Source organism: Megascapheus bottae, chromosome 26, assembly GCF_031878675.1.
Source record: "Megascapheus bottae isolate mThoBot1 chromosome 26, mThoBot2.hap1, whole genome shotgun sequence".
Classification (NCBI taxonomy): Eukaryota; Metazoa; Chordata; class Mammalia; order Rodentia; family Geomyidae; genus Megascapheus; species Megascapheus bottae.
Window position 1 is genome coordinate 1,651,695 of NC_143534.1, and position 17,426 is coordinate 1,669,120.

Consider the following 17,426-nt stretch of genomic DNA (forward strand, 5'->3'; position numbering starts at 1 on the left):
TTCAATTACTTATTCTGGACACCCATTTTATAGTATGAAACTGCTACTGCAGTAAATGAAAATTGTTCTTTCAGCATCTCTAACTAAAACCAATGTTAACATGTCATCATGTAATATTTTATCCAGCAGTTATTAAACAGTATTATATACCAGTCAAGGGGCCAGTATTATAAAATATATTCTCTAAAACCAGGTACCAGTGGCTAACACCTACAATCCTAACTACTCAAAGGGCTAAGATCTGAGGACATGGTTCCAAACCAGCCTGAGCAGGAAAGTCTGTGAGACTCATCTCCAATTAATGATCCAAGAGCCACTAGTGGAGCTGTGTCTCAAATGGTAGAGTATTAATCTTGAACAAAAATGCTCAGGGACAGCATCCAGACCCTGAGTTCAAGTCCTAGGACCATCAGACACACACAAAGAAAATTCTCTTCATGTTTAGTTAAACCTAATTTATTTTTATTTATTTATTTATTTATTTTTTGCCAGTCCTGGGCTTGAGCTCAGGGCCTGAGCGCTGTCCTTGGGCTTTCCTCAAGGCTAGTGTTCTACCCTGAGCCACTGCACCACTTCTGACTTTTTCTATGTATGTGGTACTGAGGAATCGAACCTGGGTCTTCATGCACACTAGGTAGGCACCCTTACCACTAGGCCAAACTCCCGGCCCAGTTAAATCTAATTTAAAAACTATGTGACATTAGTAGCGCTGCGGCTAAAAGTGATAAAGATCTAGCATAGAGCAAAAAGAGCTCAGGGACAATGGCATGGCCCTGAGGTTCAAGGCCCAGGACCCTCCTCGCCAAAAAAAAAAACAACAACAAACAAACTATGTGACATTAACCTGAGATCAGGACCCTCCCCTCCAAAAAACAAAAAAACCACAAACTATGTGACATTAACCTGAGATGAGGTAAATACAATTATTGTCCTTTTATAATACATAAGAATAATACTTAACATACTTAATAATTGAGGCCATCTATATAGCAATGACTTGAGCTTGATAAATAAGAGTAAAGAAAAACCATCAACTGCCAAAATCCAAGTATATGCATTTCTCAATCAAACATAACTACTGTAACCTTGTGATTAAGAACGTACTCTTGGGGGCTGGGAGTTTGGCCTAGTGATAGAGCGCTTGCCCAGCATGCATGAAGACCCGGGTTCAATTCCTTGGCATCACATACATAGAAAAAAGCCAGAAATGGTGCTAAGGCTCAAGTGGTAGAGCTCTAGCCTTGAGAAAGTCCAAGGACAGTGCTCAGGCCCTGAGCTCAAGCCCAGGACTGGTAAAATATAAATTAATTAATTTTAAAAAAGCATGTGCACTTAAAAGTAAATAATAAAAAAAAATAAGAATGTACACTTATCAGTCAGATACGACAAATCAAATTTACTTTAATTCCTAATATTATCATCTCCTAAAACTATATTTCATTATTAGGCAAAAGCCAGAATATGGTAATAGCTGATTTTTTTTTTTTTTTTTTTGCCAGTCCTGGGCTTGAGCTCAGGGCCTGAGCACTGTCCTTGGACTTTCTCAAGGCTAGAGCTCTACCACTTGAGCCTCAGCACCACTTCCGGCTTTTTTTTCTATATGTGGTACCGAGGAATCGAACCCGGGTCTTCATGCATGCTAGGCAAGCACTTTAACCACTAGGCCAAACTCCCGGCCCCAATAGCTGATTTTTTTTAAAAAAATTCTTTCTAACTCTTCCAGGTTTTTACTATCAATTATAAGCTTAAAAAAAATACAAATAGAAACCAGGCACCAATGGCTCACACCTCTAACCCTAGCTATTCAGAAGGCTGAGATCTGAGGACGGAGGTTCAAAGCCAGCCCAGGCACAAAAGTCCATAGGACTCTCATTTCCAATTAACCACCAAAAAACTGGAAGTTGTGCTGTGGCTCAAGTGGTAGAGCACTATCTTTGGGCTGAAGAGCTCAGGGACAGCGCAAAGGCCCACAGTTCAAGCTCCATGACCAACAAAAAGAATAACAACAACAAAAAAAGGAAAATGTATATAACAAAACATATGAGTTTTCAAAGTATAAAACACATACTGCACTCTTACCCCCTTACCTTGTTTTAATCCAGCATCAGGCTTCGGTGCACTGTCACTAGTAATTTCATGGACATCTTTTCTTGGAACTGAAGTACTGTAATATTGATTGCATGGGGGAGAGGGAGGAGAAGGTAAGACATAAAGAATGCACTGCCAGAAAACATGAAAACTCTAAAACTGACATAAACAATCTAAGTGACTCCACACAGGGTTGCAAGTCCCAGATATGATAAGTAGCATGTTAAAATAGATATCCACCTATGGACCCTGCCTGAAGACAGCATTTACACCCCAGCACAAGAAGGTTGGGGGTAGACAGGGAATTACAAACACCTAGGTGTTTCTGATTTTCAAACAGTCCTTTGACTAAAAAAGACTAATGAAAGCACTTTTTAAGGTGACAGAATGTGTAAAAGCAGAAAAAAGTCAAAAGTAAAGCTCTGCAATTATTTTCAATTAATTGCAATTACAATGAGAAATTACTTGAAAATTGGAAGAAGTATCAGTTAATAATGCAAGTACTTTTTAAAACTTTTTTTTTCCCCCAAACCACTTACAGATTTACAGATGTCTAAGATGCAATTTAGGCATTTCTGGAAACTCAGATTTGTAATGTGTGTCAAATGCGAATGACTGGGACAAATTTGACCATAAATATCATGTATAATTCAAGTTCACATTCTATGCATTTGATAAGTAGCGATACACAAAAGCCAGGAGACTATCTCAAACACAACTTTCAGACTGCCACTTTCTAAAACCTTTTGCTTTAAATTTTTCAAATATTCATAAATGTAGGCAAAACTACCCCACTACAAATGTCATAAACTCTGGTCACTATTTTACCTTTCATTTTTGGGTGTGATAGTGAGTTTTTAATTCATTGCATACTAAGCATGTGCTCTGCCACTTGAGTCACAACCTTAGCCCAACAATAATTTGCTAACACAATCATGTTACTACTTAACTTTCTGATTGTCACAAATCTACTAAGTTCTTTTATTTTTGTTTTGTTCTCAGGGGCACTTGTTGGGAGGCAGTTCTAAAATTTGAACTCAGGACTTTGGTATTTGGTAGTCAGACCCTCTACAGCTGAGTCATGCCACCAGCCCTTTTTTGCCATTGGCTACTGAGAAAAAGTGAGTTTTGAAGGACTACAGTCCTCCTATTTAATACTTCCAGACATAATTGGGATACATTTTAGCTTGAGCTGCTCTAAAGCCATAATTTTCCTGATTTCTTCCCCTAAGTAGCTTAGATTACAGGCATGAAACAGCAGTATGTAACTCAAGTTGTTTTTATAGAATTTTTTTCTTTTTTTTTGCCAGTCCTGGGGCTTGAACTCAGGGCCTGGGCATTGTCCTTGGGTTTTTTTCCTCAAGGCTAGCTAGCACTCTACTACATGAGCCACAGCACTACTTCTGGCTTTCCTATGTATGTGGTGCCGAGTAATCAAACACGCCAGGCAAGCACTCTACCACTAGGCCAAACCCCTAGCCTAGATTTTTTTTTTTTAAATACATTTTTGCTGGGTGTCAGTGACTCAAGTGTACAAACCTAGCTACTTAAGAAACTTAGATCTGAGGATCATGATTCCAGGCCAGCCTGGGTAGGAAAACCTATGAAACTCTATTCACCAATAAAATTACCAAGAAGCCAAAGTGGAACCACTGTAATTCAAGTGATAGAGCATTAGCCTTCAGCAAAAGCACCTCTGGGATAGCACCTAAGCCCTAAGTTCAAGCCCTAGGACTGGGAAAGAAAGAAAAGAGGGAGGGAAGGAAGAAACCGAACCCAGGATTTCATGCATGCTAGGCAACCACTCTACCACTAGGACACGCTCCCAGGCCCATCACTCAGCTTTCTTGATCATAGATGATACTCTAACCACTTGTACCACATTCCTGTCTAGTATTTTGGTAACATATTGGAAGTAAAGTCTTGACTATTTTTCTTCCATGGCTGGCTTGGAAATCTGATCCTTCACCTTTCAGCCTCCATACAAGTGAGGGTAACAGCTGTGAGCCATGGACCTCATCTACAGTGTAGTGATTCTCTTACAGTGCTGCAACCTGGTAAACCCTAGCAAAAAGTATCCTCAGCTGTACATGGTATCTTCTTGTACCTGCAGTCCCTGCCATTACTAGAGAGGATAAGGCTTGGGGATTGTTTGAGCCCATGAGTTTGAGACAAACTTTGGGAAGGGGAAAAAGAAGGGAAGGAGATAAGGAAACAGGAGTAGAGGGTAGAGAGAAGCAAAAAGGGAAGGAGGAAAGGAAAAAGGGGAAAAAAGAGAAGAAAGGAAAAAAAACAGGAAGAGAGAAAAGAGAAGATAAAGGGAAAAGAGAAAAAGGAAGAAGGGAAGGAAGATGTGACATCTGTATTATTTTTCAAAAAAAAAAAAAAATCAGAGGGCCGGGAGTTTGGCCTAGTGGTAGCCTAGCATGCACGAAGACCCAGGTTTGAGTCCTTGGTACCACATACACAGAAAATGCCGGAGGTGGTGGTGAAGCTCAAGTGTTAGGGGTCTATCCTTGAGAAAGCCCAAAGACAGTGCTCAGGCTCTCAGTTCAAGCCCCAGGACTGGCAAAAAAAAAAAAAAAAAAAAATCAGAACTCAACTCTAAATAAGTCCTACATTAGAAATCACCTTCAAAACATACAAATACATTGATTACCAATTCTTTTTAATCCTCTAGTGATTATAAGTCACAGGTATCAAGTACAATCATTAAATATTCCTAGAGACATAATAAAATACTAATAAACCATTAGCTGGGCACCAAGGGCTCATGCCTGTAACCCTAGCTTCTCACGAGGCTAAGAACTGAGGGCTGAGGTTCAAAGCCAGTTTGGACACAGAAGTCCACGAGACTCTCATCTGCAATTAAACTCCAGGAAACCAGAAGTGGTGCTGTGGTTCAAGTGGTAGAGCACTAGCCCTAAGATGAAGAGCTCAAGGACAGTGCCCTGACCTAATAATAATAATAATAATAATAATAATAATAATAATAATAATAATATACACTATTACTAGACTTAATAGAATAAGAAAAATAGTTCTTTTTGAAATTTTATTTCTTAATATGATGAAAAAGAAGAGCTGAAGGTTAGGAGAAATAACTAATTTTATCATTTAATATCCTAATCTGGATAAGACAGCCTATATTAAGGACAGGTTTTGCAAGCCAAGTGAATAATACTTACAATTTGCCATCTTTAAAAGAGCGAACAAGGATATTATCTTTTTTCACTGCAATCTCATCACTACAATCAGGACAAACCACCTTTTAAAAAACAGAAAGAAACTATTATAATTAAATCATACTTTTCCTTTTTCTGGCGAGACCTGGAGCTTGGAGTCAGGGCCCATGCACTGTCCCTGAACCTCTTTTGCTCAAGGCTAGCACTCTACCACGTGAGCCACAGTGCCACTTCTGGTCTCTTCTATTTATGTGGTGTTGTGGAACCAAACCCAGGGCTAGACAAGTACTGTATCACTAAGCTATCACAGCCTTAAATCACATTTAAAAGGAATCACACAAGTGCTTACTAGTTAAGATTCTTTTTTCTTTTGGGTTGGTTGTAGGGCTTGAACTCTGGGTCTGGGCATTGTGCCTGAACATTTCAGCTCAAGGCTACTGCTCTACCACTTGAACCAGAGCGCCACTTCTGGTTTTCTAGTGGTTAATTAGAGATAGGAGTCTCATGGACTTTTGTGCCTGGGCTGGCTTTGAACCTCAATCCTCAGATCTCAGCCTTCTGAGTAGCTATAATTATAGACCTGAGCTACCAGCACCCCACTTTAAATTCTTTTTAAAAGTAAGCTTAAAAACAAGTTTTGGTCTAGGGTTAAGCTTCAGCACACATACATGGAACACACATGACATTTTTTTCCTTTTTTTTTTTTGGAGGGGGGTGTTAAGGGGCTTGAAATCTGGGCCTGGGCGCTATCCCTGAGCTCTTCAGATCAAAGCTACCACTCTACCCTAGGCCTGGCGTTGTCCCTGAGCATTTCAGGTCACGGCTACCGTCCTACCCCTTGAGCCACAGCACCACTTCCTGTTTTCTAGTGATTAATTGGAGATAATTAGTGCCCAGTCTGGCTTTGAACAGAGATTCTCAGACCTCAGCCTCCTGAGTAGCTAGGATTACAGATGTGAGCCACCGGGCCTGGCTCAACACGCATGATTTTTAAGCTGATATCCTCCAACCTTCCAGATTCCTGAATAATGCAGACTACTGATATAGATACAATACGAAAAGAATAATAATAGTTGTGACCAGCCTTGAAGCCACAGGCTGTTTTTGGCAGAAACAGAAAAGAGACAGAACTATATCATAACCAAAATAATTTCCAGAGTCTAGAAAACTATTAATAGCTGGACACTGGTGGCTCATGCCTATAATCCTAGCTCCTCAATAAACTGAGATAAGAGGATTATGGTTTGTAGACAGCCAGTCAGGAAAGTCTCTGTGAGACTATCTCCAATTAACCAACACAATGTAGGAAGTAGAGCTGTGGCTCAAGTGATAAGAGTGCTAGCCTTGAGCAAAAAAGGTCAGAGACAGCATCCAGACTCTGAGTTCAATCCCCAGGATTGGCCAACAAACACACACACACACATGCAAGCACACAAAATTGCTCTGACTGCTATAAAGAAAATGGACATATCAGTCAAAGAGTTCAAACACACAGCTACTAAAAATCACCCAGTAAGATAGTAGAGCTTGGATATAAAGTGGTGACAAAAGACAAAGGATTAAGAAACACCAGGGGCTGAGAGTTTGGCCCAGTGGTACATGCACAAAGACCCAGGTTTGATTCCTTGGTACCACATACATAGAAAAGCTGGAAGTGTTGTTGTGGCTCAAATGGTAAAGAACTAGTCTTGAGGAAAGCCCAAAGACAGTGCTCAGGCCCTGAGTTCAGTCTCCAGGATGAGCAAAAAAGAAAAAAGAAACACCAGAGATAATTGTGTTTATATAAGTAGAAAAAAGATTAGCAGCTGGGCTTGGTGGCTCATGCCTGTAATCCTAGCTACTCTGGAGGCTGAGATTTGAGAAATCTCTGTTCAAAGCTAGACTTGGCACCAAAGAACCTGAGACTCATCTCCAATTAATCACTAGAAAATGGGAAGTGGTGCTGTGGCTCAAGGGGCAGGGCAGTAGCCTTGAGCTGAAGAGCTCAGGAACAACGCTGGGGCCCTGGGGTAGGGTGGTACCCTTGAGTTGTAGAGCTCAGGAACAGTGCCCAGGCCTAGAGTTCAAGCCCCATGACAAACCAAAAAAAAAAAAAAAAAAAAAAACAGAAACATTAGCACTCTACCACTTGTGCTATAGCACGACTCTGGCTTTTTCAGTGATTAATTGGAGAGGATTTCTATGCCAGGACTGGTTTAGAACTGAGATCCTCAAATCTCAGCCTCCTGAGTAGTTAGGATTACAGGTGTGAGTCACCTGGTGCCCAGGTGAGAGAATCATTTTTGCCATCTGTTTCTAGGAAGGAGGAAGGCTAATGGTATTTGAAATCTGTACCTAGGTAGCAAGGATATGTTGGACAAAAGAAACGATTATCAACCTAATAACCTATTTTAGCCTCAGATAAAATTATGAAATAAAATTATCTGAGGCTAAAATATTTTAGACACAATAAATTTTAAGAGTTTAAGATAGTTCTAAAAAGTACACTGATCATGAATTTATCTCTAGTTTGAAATCTGGAATGTTCTACTATGTAAAGAACTGAAATCTTTCTTCCAGGAGTCAAATCCTCATTAAACTATGGTGTTTAATTAGTTAAACTTGTATTTTCTGTAAAAACAAACAAAAAACAAAGTTTTTTTGTTTTGCTGTCTAACAAAAGATTAGTTGAAGGGTAACCAAGTCAAATTTTTCAAAGATATTGGGACAATAATCTGCTATACAAAACCCTTCCAACTTGCTAAAAGGTCTAGCATTATCAAAATCAATGAATTTAAGACTTTCTGTTACCTGCTAACTTGTTTTAGGTGCTTGGACCAATGAGACCCTAATAAGAATACTTTTGATAAGGAAGCCCCTCAGAATTAAGAAAGCAATAGGAAATTCCACCTACTCAACTTGGGATCTAGAGTCCGAAAATAGGAAACATTACAAAGCAGATAGAAAATTCATTACCGCCAAGCACCGCAGGCTCACGCCTGTAATCCTAACTACTCAGGATTCTGAAATCTGAGGATCGTGGTTCCAAGTCAGCCCAGTCATGGAAGTCTGTGAGACTCTCTTCTCTCCAATTAACCACCAGAAAACCAAAGTGGTGCTGTGGCTCAAGGGGTAAAGAAGTAGCCTTGAGCTGAAGAGCTCAGGGACAGTGCTCAAGCCCAGAGTTCAAACCCCAAAACCAAAAAAAAATTACAGAGAAAGTCAAAGACTAGGTGAAATGTATTTGCATTCATGATTATACACAAAGTATACTTAATAAATAAGACTGAGATTAGCATCAAAAGCCAGGCAGTGGCTCATCCCACTGGCATATCTCAGGCTGAGACATGAGGCTCATAATTCAAAGCAAGCCTGTACATGAGGCTCTCATCTCCAATTAACTACCAAAAAACCAGAAGTGCTGGTATTAAGTAGAAAAGTTCAATGACAGTGATCAGGCTAACAACATACAAAAACAGTAGTTAAATGCTAAGGCCCGATAAGTAGCAGGAAAACATATATCAACCTAAAAGGTGTCCATCTTTCTTTTGTATTCTAAATTTCATGAGAAATTTGGGAAGCCTACAAGTCTGCATTATAAATTTTCTACCCAAAATTTTAATGAAATCAACTCTCATAACCTAGCTTCTAAGATTATCAAGATTTTCTCTGACTGGAGGCCATCAAGAATGCTTTGTATTCAAAGAGAACTTTAAAAGGAATCTTTGTGTTAACATAAGAAACATGTTCTATTATATATCTAGGAAAAACAGTAGTAAGAAAATGGGATGTTTTGGGGCCGGGAGTTTGGCCTAGTGGTTAAAGTGCTTGCCTAGCATGCATGAAGACCCGGGTTCGATTCCTCGGTACCACATACATAGAAAAAAGCCGGAAGTGGTGCTGAGGCTCAAGTGGTAGAGCTCTAGCCTTGAGAAAGTCCAAGGACAGTGCTCAGGCCCTGAGCTCAAGCCCAGGACTGGCAAAAAAAAAAAAAAAAAGAAAAGAAAATGGGATGTTTTTTAAAATAAATTTGCATATTAGAATTTTTATACTGAAGCTACTCACCAATGCAGGAAACCACAAGGCTTTCTTTTTATCCAGGCTAATGTAATCTACACATACAACTTTGCCTAGTAGTTCATCAGTCTGCTTCCTATCATCCTCATCTTCATCACTGGAAGATGATGAAGACTCTTCTTCTGGTCTAGAGAGAAAAAAGAAATCGGTATTTCTATATATCATCACATAAATAAATAAATATGCCAATGATGAGTTTAGGAATTTCAGAACTTACAGCAATTTCTTAAGCGTCCAAAAAAGCGCCAGTAAAAAGTTTCTAAAGCTTACCTTTAACGAAAACCATAGCCCATTCCTATCCTCTTTTAGTGTATGCCAGTCCTATGTCTTGAACTCTGGGCCTGGGTACTGTTCCTGAGCCTGCTTGTGCTCAAGGTCAGCGCCCTAGCAAGTACACCATGATACATTTGGAGCTCAAGCTCCAAGACTGGCACACACACAAAAAAATGTCAACAAGCTGAAGGCCTCGAGTAGAGGAGGCACACAGAGCTGACTCTAGTCAGGAGGTAGAGGTAGTCCAGCCTGGGAAAGCTTGTGAGACCTCCACTCACCAATGGAAGGTGGGCAATGGAATGCTGTCATCCCAAGAACCTACTGAAAACTGCCTGAAGCACAAAGAGACGAAGGCATGGTTGAGATGGTAAAATGCCTGCTTACCAGGCAAAAACTTTTGAGTTCAAACACCAGAAATGCCACACACACCCTGAAAAAAATGCTGAAGGCCCCATAAACATCTCAGATTTACACTACAATATACTAAATTTCAATTCAATATTTCAGGAATCCAGGGAATTTAGAAAGAAGACATTGATCAACTGGAGGTTAAGAGTAGAGAGCAGGGGCAATCTAGTGAGATGGTCACTACCACTGCCCCATCCCTAAAATGCATGCAAACTCCCCTTTCATAACTTAAAATGCTTCACAGCAGCATACAACACTGGACTAGGAAATGAGAGTGGTACCTATCAGAAGGAAAAGTATTTGAAACTAGATTAACTCCCCTTCAGTTATGTTAAAGAAAGGGAACAAGCAGTTCTGAAGAAAGATTACTATTATTTGTTTTTTGTCTTGGGTCTTGAACTAAGGACCTGAGCACTGTCCTTGGGCTTTCTCAAGGCTAGAACTCTACCACATGACCCACAGCACCACTTCCAGCTTTTTCTATGTATGTGGTACCAAGGAATCGAACCCAGGTCTTCGTGCATGCTAGGTAAGCGCTCTACCACTAGGCTGAACTCCTGGCCCTGAAGAAAGATTTAACAGCCAAGAGCTCAAAATGCCCAGATTAATCAGCAACGTTAACAAAAAATGTTAACTAAACAGACTGCAATACGTTTCCATTTTATAAAATACACATTCACACATACTGCATTAATTTCCTATAAGGACTGAAATATTTGTGTGATAGCAGAGACTACATACATTAACCCAAAACATGTGAGATAGCATATTAACTATGTCCCATTGGGGCTGGTACTGCTAACTCTACTGTAGAGCATGTACTTAGAATGCATGAGGTCCTAGGTTTAATCCCTAACCCAAAACAATCAATTTTTTCTTAATGGGGTGCTGGTAGTTCCTGCCTATAATCCTACCTACTCAGGAGGCTGAGATCTAAGAAATTAAGTTCAAAGCCAGTCCAGGCTTTACAAAGTCCATGAGATTCTTATCTTCAATAAACCAGCAAAAAAGCCCGAAGTGGCTCAAATTGTAGAGGGCTGGATAGTCTTGAATAAAAAATTCAGAGATAATGCCCAGGTTCTTAGTTCAAGCTCCAGGACCATCTTTTTTCTCTCTCTCCCTCTCCTCCCCCCTCTTTCTCCTTCTCTCTCCCTATCCTCCCCCCTCTCTCGCACACACATGAGATAAATTAAAAAATATTAAACATTTTAGATTGACATGAGGAATAACTACTTGATTTCAGATACCAAATAATTTCAAATTTCAGTTCCCTATCTGTTAGAAAAAAGTAAAATTGCAAAGTCTACTACTAGAAGTATTATATTTTAAGTGGAACTTGAAGAAGTTCCATGCATACTTACAAAGCAGATCATGGGTGGCATGAATACTTAATTATTAGTAGTACATATAATTTACATATGTGTGGGAACGAGCTTCCTTAGTAAAAACAAATGTCATAGCCCTGATTTTAAAAACTGTATGTATTTCTACAAGGATAATGGTTTTCATCACTCCATGTTTGAATAACTAAACACACTAAACTCAACAGTATAACTTTTGCTATTTCAAAACAGTCACAGAAGACATTCAATTGGGGTTTTATGGCTGTTCTCAATCACTTTATGATAGATGATCACAATATAAAGAATAAGGCCCAGACTAATAAGCAAAAACAATAGAAAATGTTGATTTGGAGTAAAAAACATGAATCAAAGCCGGAGTGCAGTGGCTCACGCCTGTCATCCTAGCTACTCAGGAAGCTGAGATCTGAGGATCAAGGTTCAAAGCCAGCCTGGGCACAAAAGGACCTGAGACTCTTACCTCCAATTAACCTCTAGAAACTGGGAAGTGGGGCTTGGCTCAAGGGTAGGGCGTAGCCTACAGCTTAAGAGCTCAGGGACAGCACCCAGGCCTAGTTCAAGCCCCATAACCCACAAAAACAAAAACAAACAAAAAAACATTAGTCAAGCTGGGCGCCAATGGCTCATACCTGTAACCCTAGCAACACAGGAGACTAAGATCTGAGGATTGAAGTAAGTCTAAAGACAACCCAAGCGTGAAAAGTCTATGAGACTCTTTATCTCCAGTTAATCACCAGAAAACCAGAATTGGATCTGTGGCTCAAGTAGTAGAGTGTTAGTCTTGAGTTCAGGGACGGTGCCCAGGCCAGAGTTCAAGCCCTACAATTGACAATAATAATAATAATAATAATAAAGAAGAAGAAGAAGAAGAAGAAGAAGAAGAAGAAGAAGAAGAAGAATCTATTTAACAGAGATGCAACTGAACTTTATCCAACTAACATACATATGTATATATTTACATATACATACATACATATCCTTTAACAAATTTTAACTTAAGTGGTACTATGGCTCAAGTGGTAGAGCACTACCTTTGATCTGAAAAGCTCAAGGATAGGACCAGAGTTCAAGCCTCACGACCAACGAAACAGGAGAAAAAAAAAGAAGACTTAATAAGCATGAAGGCTCCAGACTCAAAATCAAGTTTTGTCTAGATAAGCATTTATTCATCTTAAATCTCCACACTCTACTTTAAAATCATCCTGACCTGAGTAAGGACTCCTTTCCTACTTACTTATTCCAGTACTCTCATATCCACTTTTCTGAGTAGACTCAACTTATTTTCCCATCTGTAAAAGCCAAGCCCTGGCCTTTTCTCCACTAGGTCTTTCTAACGCAATACTCCCTGTTCTTGGTTCTTTCCCCAGACTAGTGAACAGCTGCATCTTCTTTATAGCTCTCTCAAAGTCAGTCAGTGATTCTTTCTTACAATTCACATCCCACTCACCACTCTATCTCCCTTTGTCCTGCTCTTATTCTTATTTCCACAGCACATAAAATTTCTACTATAAATTGACATCTATTACTTGTAAATCTAGCAGAAAGACTGATCGTTTATAGGTTCTTAGACAATAATATTTATGGACACAGATAGATAATAAGTCAAATTCTTATGTGGAAACAGCCGAAACAATTAAAACACAGTGGCAACATTTACATGATTTTGTGAATATACTAAAACTACTAGCTATATACTTAGAAAGGGTGATGTTTATTGTATGTCAATTATATATTTACAAAAACGTAGTAAGATCATAAATCTGTAACAACTAAGTCAAATCACTGTCAGGTATAACTTAATAGTGTAACACAGTATAACCTATTCTTATAAGTAATCCCTGTTAACTATCATTATACACTTTTAGGTGTTTTATTCTTTTTCTGAAGAGGGAGAAAACATCAGCAGTAAGCAAACTGCTCTGCTACCATAACAGTTGTAAATATATCCTTGTCAGGTTACTGGAAAAAATCAAGGGAGGGAAATGTAGAAAAATACATCCAGAAAAACAACCTCTACACACAATGGCTAAAAGGGCAAAATTCAATCAAGTTAAAGGATTAATAATTTGCTTTAAACAATCAATGAGGCAGAAGATAATAATTTTTTAAATCTTGAACTTCATTTGCATAGTATGTCTGAGACTGTAGGTTCAATACCCCAAAGGAAGTTTAAAAAATTGCGACAAAATGTTAGTACCTCACACCAGTAACCCCAGCTACTTGGGAGGCAAAGATGGGGAAGATAATAGGTCAAGGACAACCCAGGTCAACAGTGAGAACCCTATCTCAACAAAGCTAAGTATGTTGGTGTACAACTTCACTAAGCTAAAGAGAGGTCATGAGTAGAAAGACTGTGCTCCAAAGCTGGACCCATGCAACAAGGAAGAGCCTATCTCAAAAATAACCTGAAGCAAAAGAGCCCTAAGAGCCCTGTAGTACAATGAAAGGGGAAGGAAGGACAAAGAGAGAATCAAGCTAAAGGAAAACAAAGGTTGTGGTACATTTTTCTAACAATGACATCCCAAAAGCACTGAGAAAAAAATAACCTCATGTATCTTTACATTGAAAACATGTACAGGTAGGTACTAACTAGGGACTGAAATTAGGGCCTGCTGCTCTCCATGTGTCTTGGCTCATAGCTGGTATTCTACCACTTGAATCACTCCTCTACTTCTGACTTTTGCTGGTTATCTGGAGATACGAGTCTCTCTGATTTTCCTCCTGGGACAACTTCCAAACCACAAGATCTTCAGATCTCAGCTTCCTGAGTAGCTAGGATTACAGGTGTGAGCCAGTGATGTCTGGTCAAAACATATCTGGAGTGGCAAAGAACCATAATGAAAGACTTTTATCAACAGAGTAATGGAAGCAGAAATGAAGGTAAGAAGAATATCCTGGAGATGTAGAGAGCTAGCAAATCACTTAGGACAAACAAGAGGATGAACTCTGAGGAAATGCAATTTTAACCTATAGCATTTTCTTCTGAGGCTGATGTATGGATGCTTGAACACAAAGTAAAAAGGCTGTCAGGCCTCTTGGCAGTGAAATTGACTGACCTCAACAGTGAAGGATGAGGGACAAGCAAGGAAAGTCAGATTAGCAAAAAAGCAGCAATTTCTCAACCTCTACCTGCCTTTATTTTGCATGTATACAACGTAATCCCATAGAAAAATTGTCATTACACATTCTTTTTTTTGGGGGGGGGGCGGGTCATGGGGCTTGAACTAGGCCAGGCATTGTGCCTGAACTCTTCAGCTCAAGGCTACCGCCCTAACCTGAGCCAAGCCTCAGTTCCCATTCTCTAGAGGTTAAGTGGAGATAAGAGTCTCAGGTCCTTTCTTGATAAATTAAATTTCCAATATTTATATAAAAATGTTTTCCTAAAGTTCAAATTATACAGCAAAAAAGTAGTCCCACTGTCAGAATTTCCACAAATATTCAAGGACATATTCATGTATGATTAAATGCTCATCATGCTGATAATCTTCTTTTTTTTTTTTTTTTTTTTTGCCAGTCCTGGCCTGGGCTCAGGGCCTGAGCACTGTCCTTGAACTTTCTCAAGGCTAGAACTCTACCACTTGAGCCTCAGCACCACTTCTGGCTTTTTTTCTATGTATGTGGTACCGAGGAATCGAACCCGGGTCTTCGTGCATGCTAGGCAAGCACTTTAACCACTAGGCCAATCTCCCGGCCCCATGCTGATAATCTTCTATACTGATATTCAATCATTCATTTTTATGTGAATACATGATGTTTAATACTTACAGAAGAGGTTGAATATCCCTAATCTAAAAACTCCAAAGTCCACAATGTTCCTGTTTTAGTTCATTGTAGAGTTTGGATAAGGGAGATTCAATCAGTTAAGTCTAAGTAAATATTGCAAAACCTGAACACTTCTGGCTACAAGCATCTTAGATAAAAGCAATCACTCAACCACCATTTTTGCTACATAAATAGTTTCATAAGTTCATTTAATTTTCACAACAATCCTAAGATACATGTAACACCAGTATCTTAATTTTACAGATGTGAGGCATAAGATTAATCTGTCCAATGTTACCAGCTATTAAGAGTGGCAGACCAAGAACTCAAACTCCAGCCAACTGTCTCCAAAGTGAACACTGAGCAGACTAACTAAAGCCATCACAAATGCAATGATCTGACATTTCTTAATATCCCGATTCTAGGCTCTGATATCGTCATTTATACTTTTTTAAAGCTCAGCATAAAGCTACAGGACTATTAATGATCAATGAAATAAAATCTTACTTCACAACTGAAGTCTGATCCTTAGGCTTTTTTTCCTTGTTGTTTTGTGCCAGTCTTAGGGCTTCACTTCAGGGCCTAGGTACTGAGCTTTTTCATCCAGAGTTAGCATTCTACCATTTGAGCCACCTCTACTTCTGGCTTTTTGGTGGTTAACTGGAGATAAGAGTCTCATAGGTTTTCCTGTTTAGGCTGGCTTTGAACCAGGATCCTCAGATCTCAGAATCCTAAGCAGCTAGGATTACAGGCGTGAGCCACTGGACCCTGGATAAAGTCAGTTGTGGTACGTACACACACGTACACCTGTACACACACACACACACACAGCCTTTGTTTCAGTGAACTTCTAGCAACTTAAAATCCTCTAGAAAAACTGGAAACATTATCAGACCAGAGAAAGAGCTAATACAACAAAGGTCTTATTTATTAATAAAGTCATTTCATTTCATTTTTTTCTTTCTGGAGGAAAGACTACACATTGAAGTGTCATACATAGAAGAATAAAAGTTAAAATCTGAATATTTTAAAAATAATCAAGCCACAGCAAACTTAGTCACAAATAAAGGAAACTACCAATAGGCAAATAACCTGATAATTGAGGATAAAACTTGTAAAAAAAAAAAAAAAAGTCACAGAGTAGCATATATGACACTTGAATCACAAATACATAAAAAATGAGTATTTGTTAAATGCAATTATTAGTCTCATATGTCTTTGATGTAAAAACTAATTTGGAGCCAGACATGGTGGCTCACACCTGTAATCCTAGCTATTCAGGAGGCTAAGATCTGAGGATGGAGGTTAAATGCTAACCAGAGCACTAAAAAGTCCGTGATACTCTTATCTCCAATTAATTACCAGAAAACCAGAAGTGGCACTATGGCTCAAGGGGTAGGGTGGTACCCTTGAGCTGAAGAGCTCAGAGACAACGCCCAGGCTCAGAGTTCAAATCCCATGACAACAAAACAAAAAAAAACTAATTTGGAAAGTAACTTAATTAGCCTAAGTAATAGAGTCAATCCACTGAAAGGGAAAAGATGCTATGAGCAAAGGTAAATTCAAGACCTGACTTTTCCTTCCTGTGTTCCTTGGATTGGGTCATTCATATATCTAAAGTTTATTTCCCTAATTTTAACAAAGATAAAAATAATACCTATATGGTATTATACAGCTAAAATAATGAGACAACACTTACCAAAAGCTCAAACACAATGGAACTTAATATCTGATTTTATACATTGAAAGAAATAATTCACACACTCATTTTTAATCATTCAAATCAATGTTTCTTTGTAATTGCTAGTCTAATAATATTTATGCTCGTGCATATAAAAAACTCTAATCCAAATGAAGTATTCACAACTATTTTTAAAACCACTTCCAAGAAAATAAATGAAAAACTCTTATTTTCCTGTCCAATTCACTCCAATATCCTTCTTTTGTTTCATGGAGGGACTTTCAGCTGTTTTTGTTGTTGGGGGCTTGAATTCAAGGCCTGAGCACTGTCCTTGGATTTTCTCCAGACTACAGCTCTACCACTTGAGCCACAGCACCACTTCCAGCTTTTTCTATGTCTGTGGTGCCGAGGAATTGAACCTGGGTCTTCGTGCATGCTAGGCAAGCACTCTACCACCATGCCAAACTCCTGGCCCCTTGTTGTTACTTTTTTTTTTTTTTTTTTTTTGGTGCCAGTTCTGGGGCTTGAACTCAGGGCCTGCACACTGTCCTTGGGTTTTTTCCTCAAGGCTAGTGCCCTGCCACTTGAGCCACAGCACCACTTCTGGCTTTT

General features: G+C 39.1%; 1 protein-coding gene across 2 annotated transcripts in view; it reads right to left on the reverse strand.

The window, feature by feature from the left end:
- Window positions 1-17,426, reverse strand: part of Arid4b (AT-rich interaction domain 4B) — a 107,651-nt gene that overhangs the window by 48,465 nt on the left and 41,760 nt on the right. For both annotated transcript variants that reach the window (XM_090318757.1, XM_090318756.1), the window contains exons 8-10: window positions 9,318-9,456; window positions 5,277-5,356; window positions 2,088-2,164 (exon numbers count right to left, since the gene is read on the reverse strand). In XM_090318757.1, coding sequence (XP_090174883.1) covers window positions 2,088-2,164; window positions 5,277-5,356; window positions 9,318-9,456 — 296 coding nt within the window. The remainder of the gene's footprint in view (window positions 1-2,087; window positions 2,165-5,276; window positions 5,357-9,317; window positions 9,457-17,426) is intronic.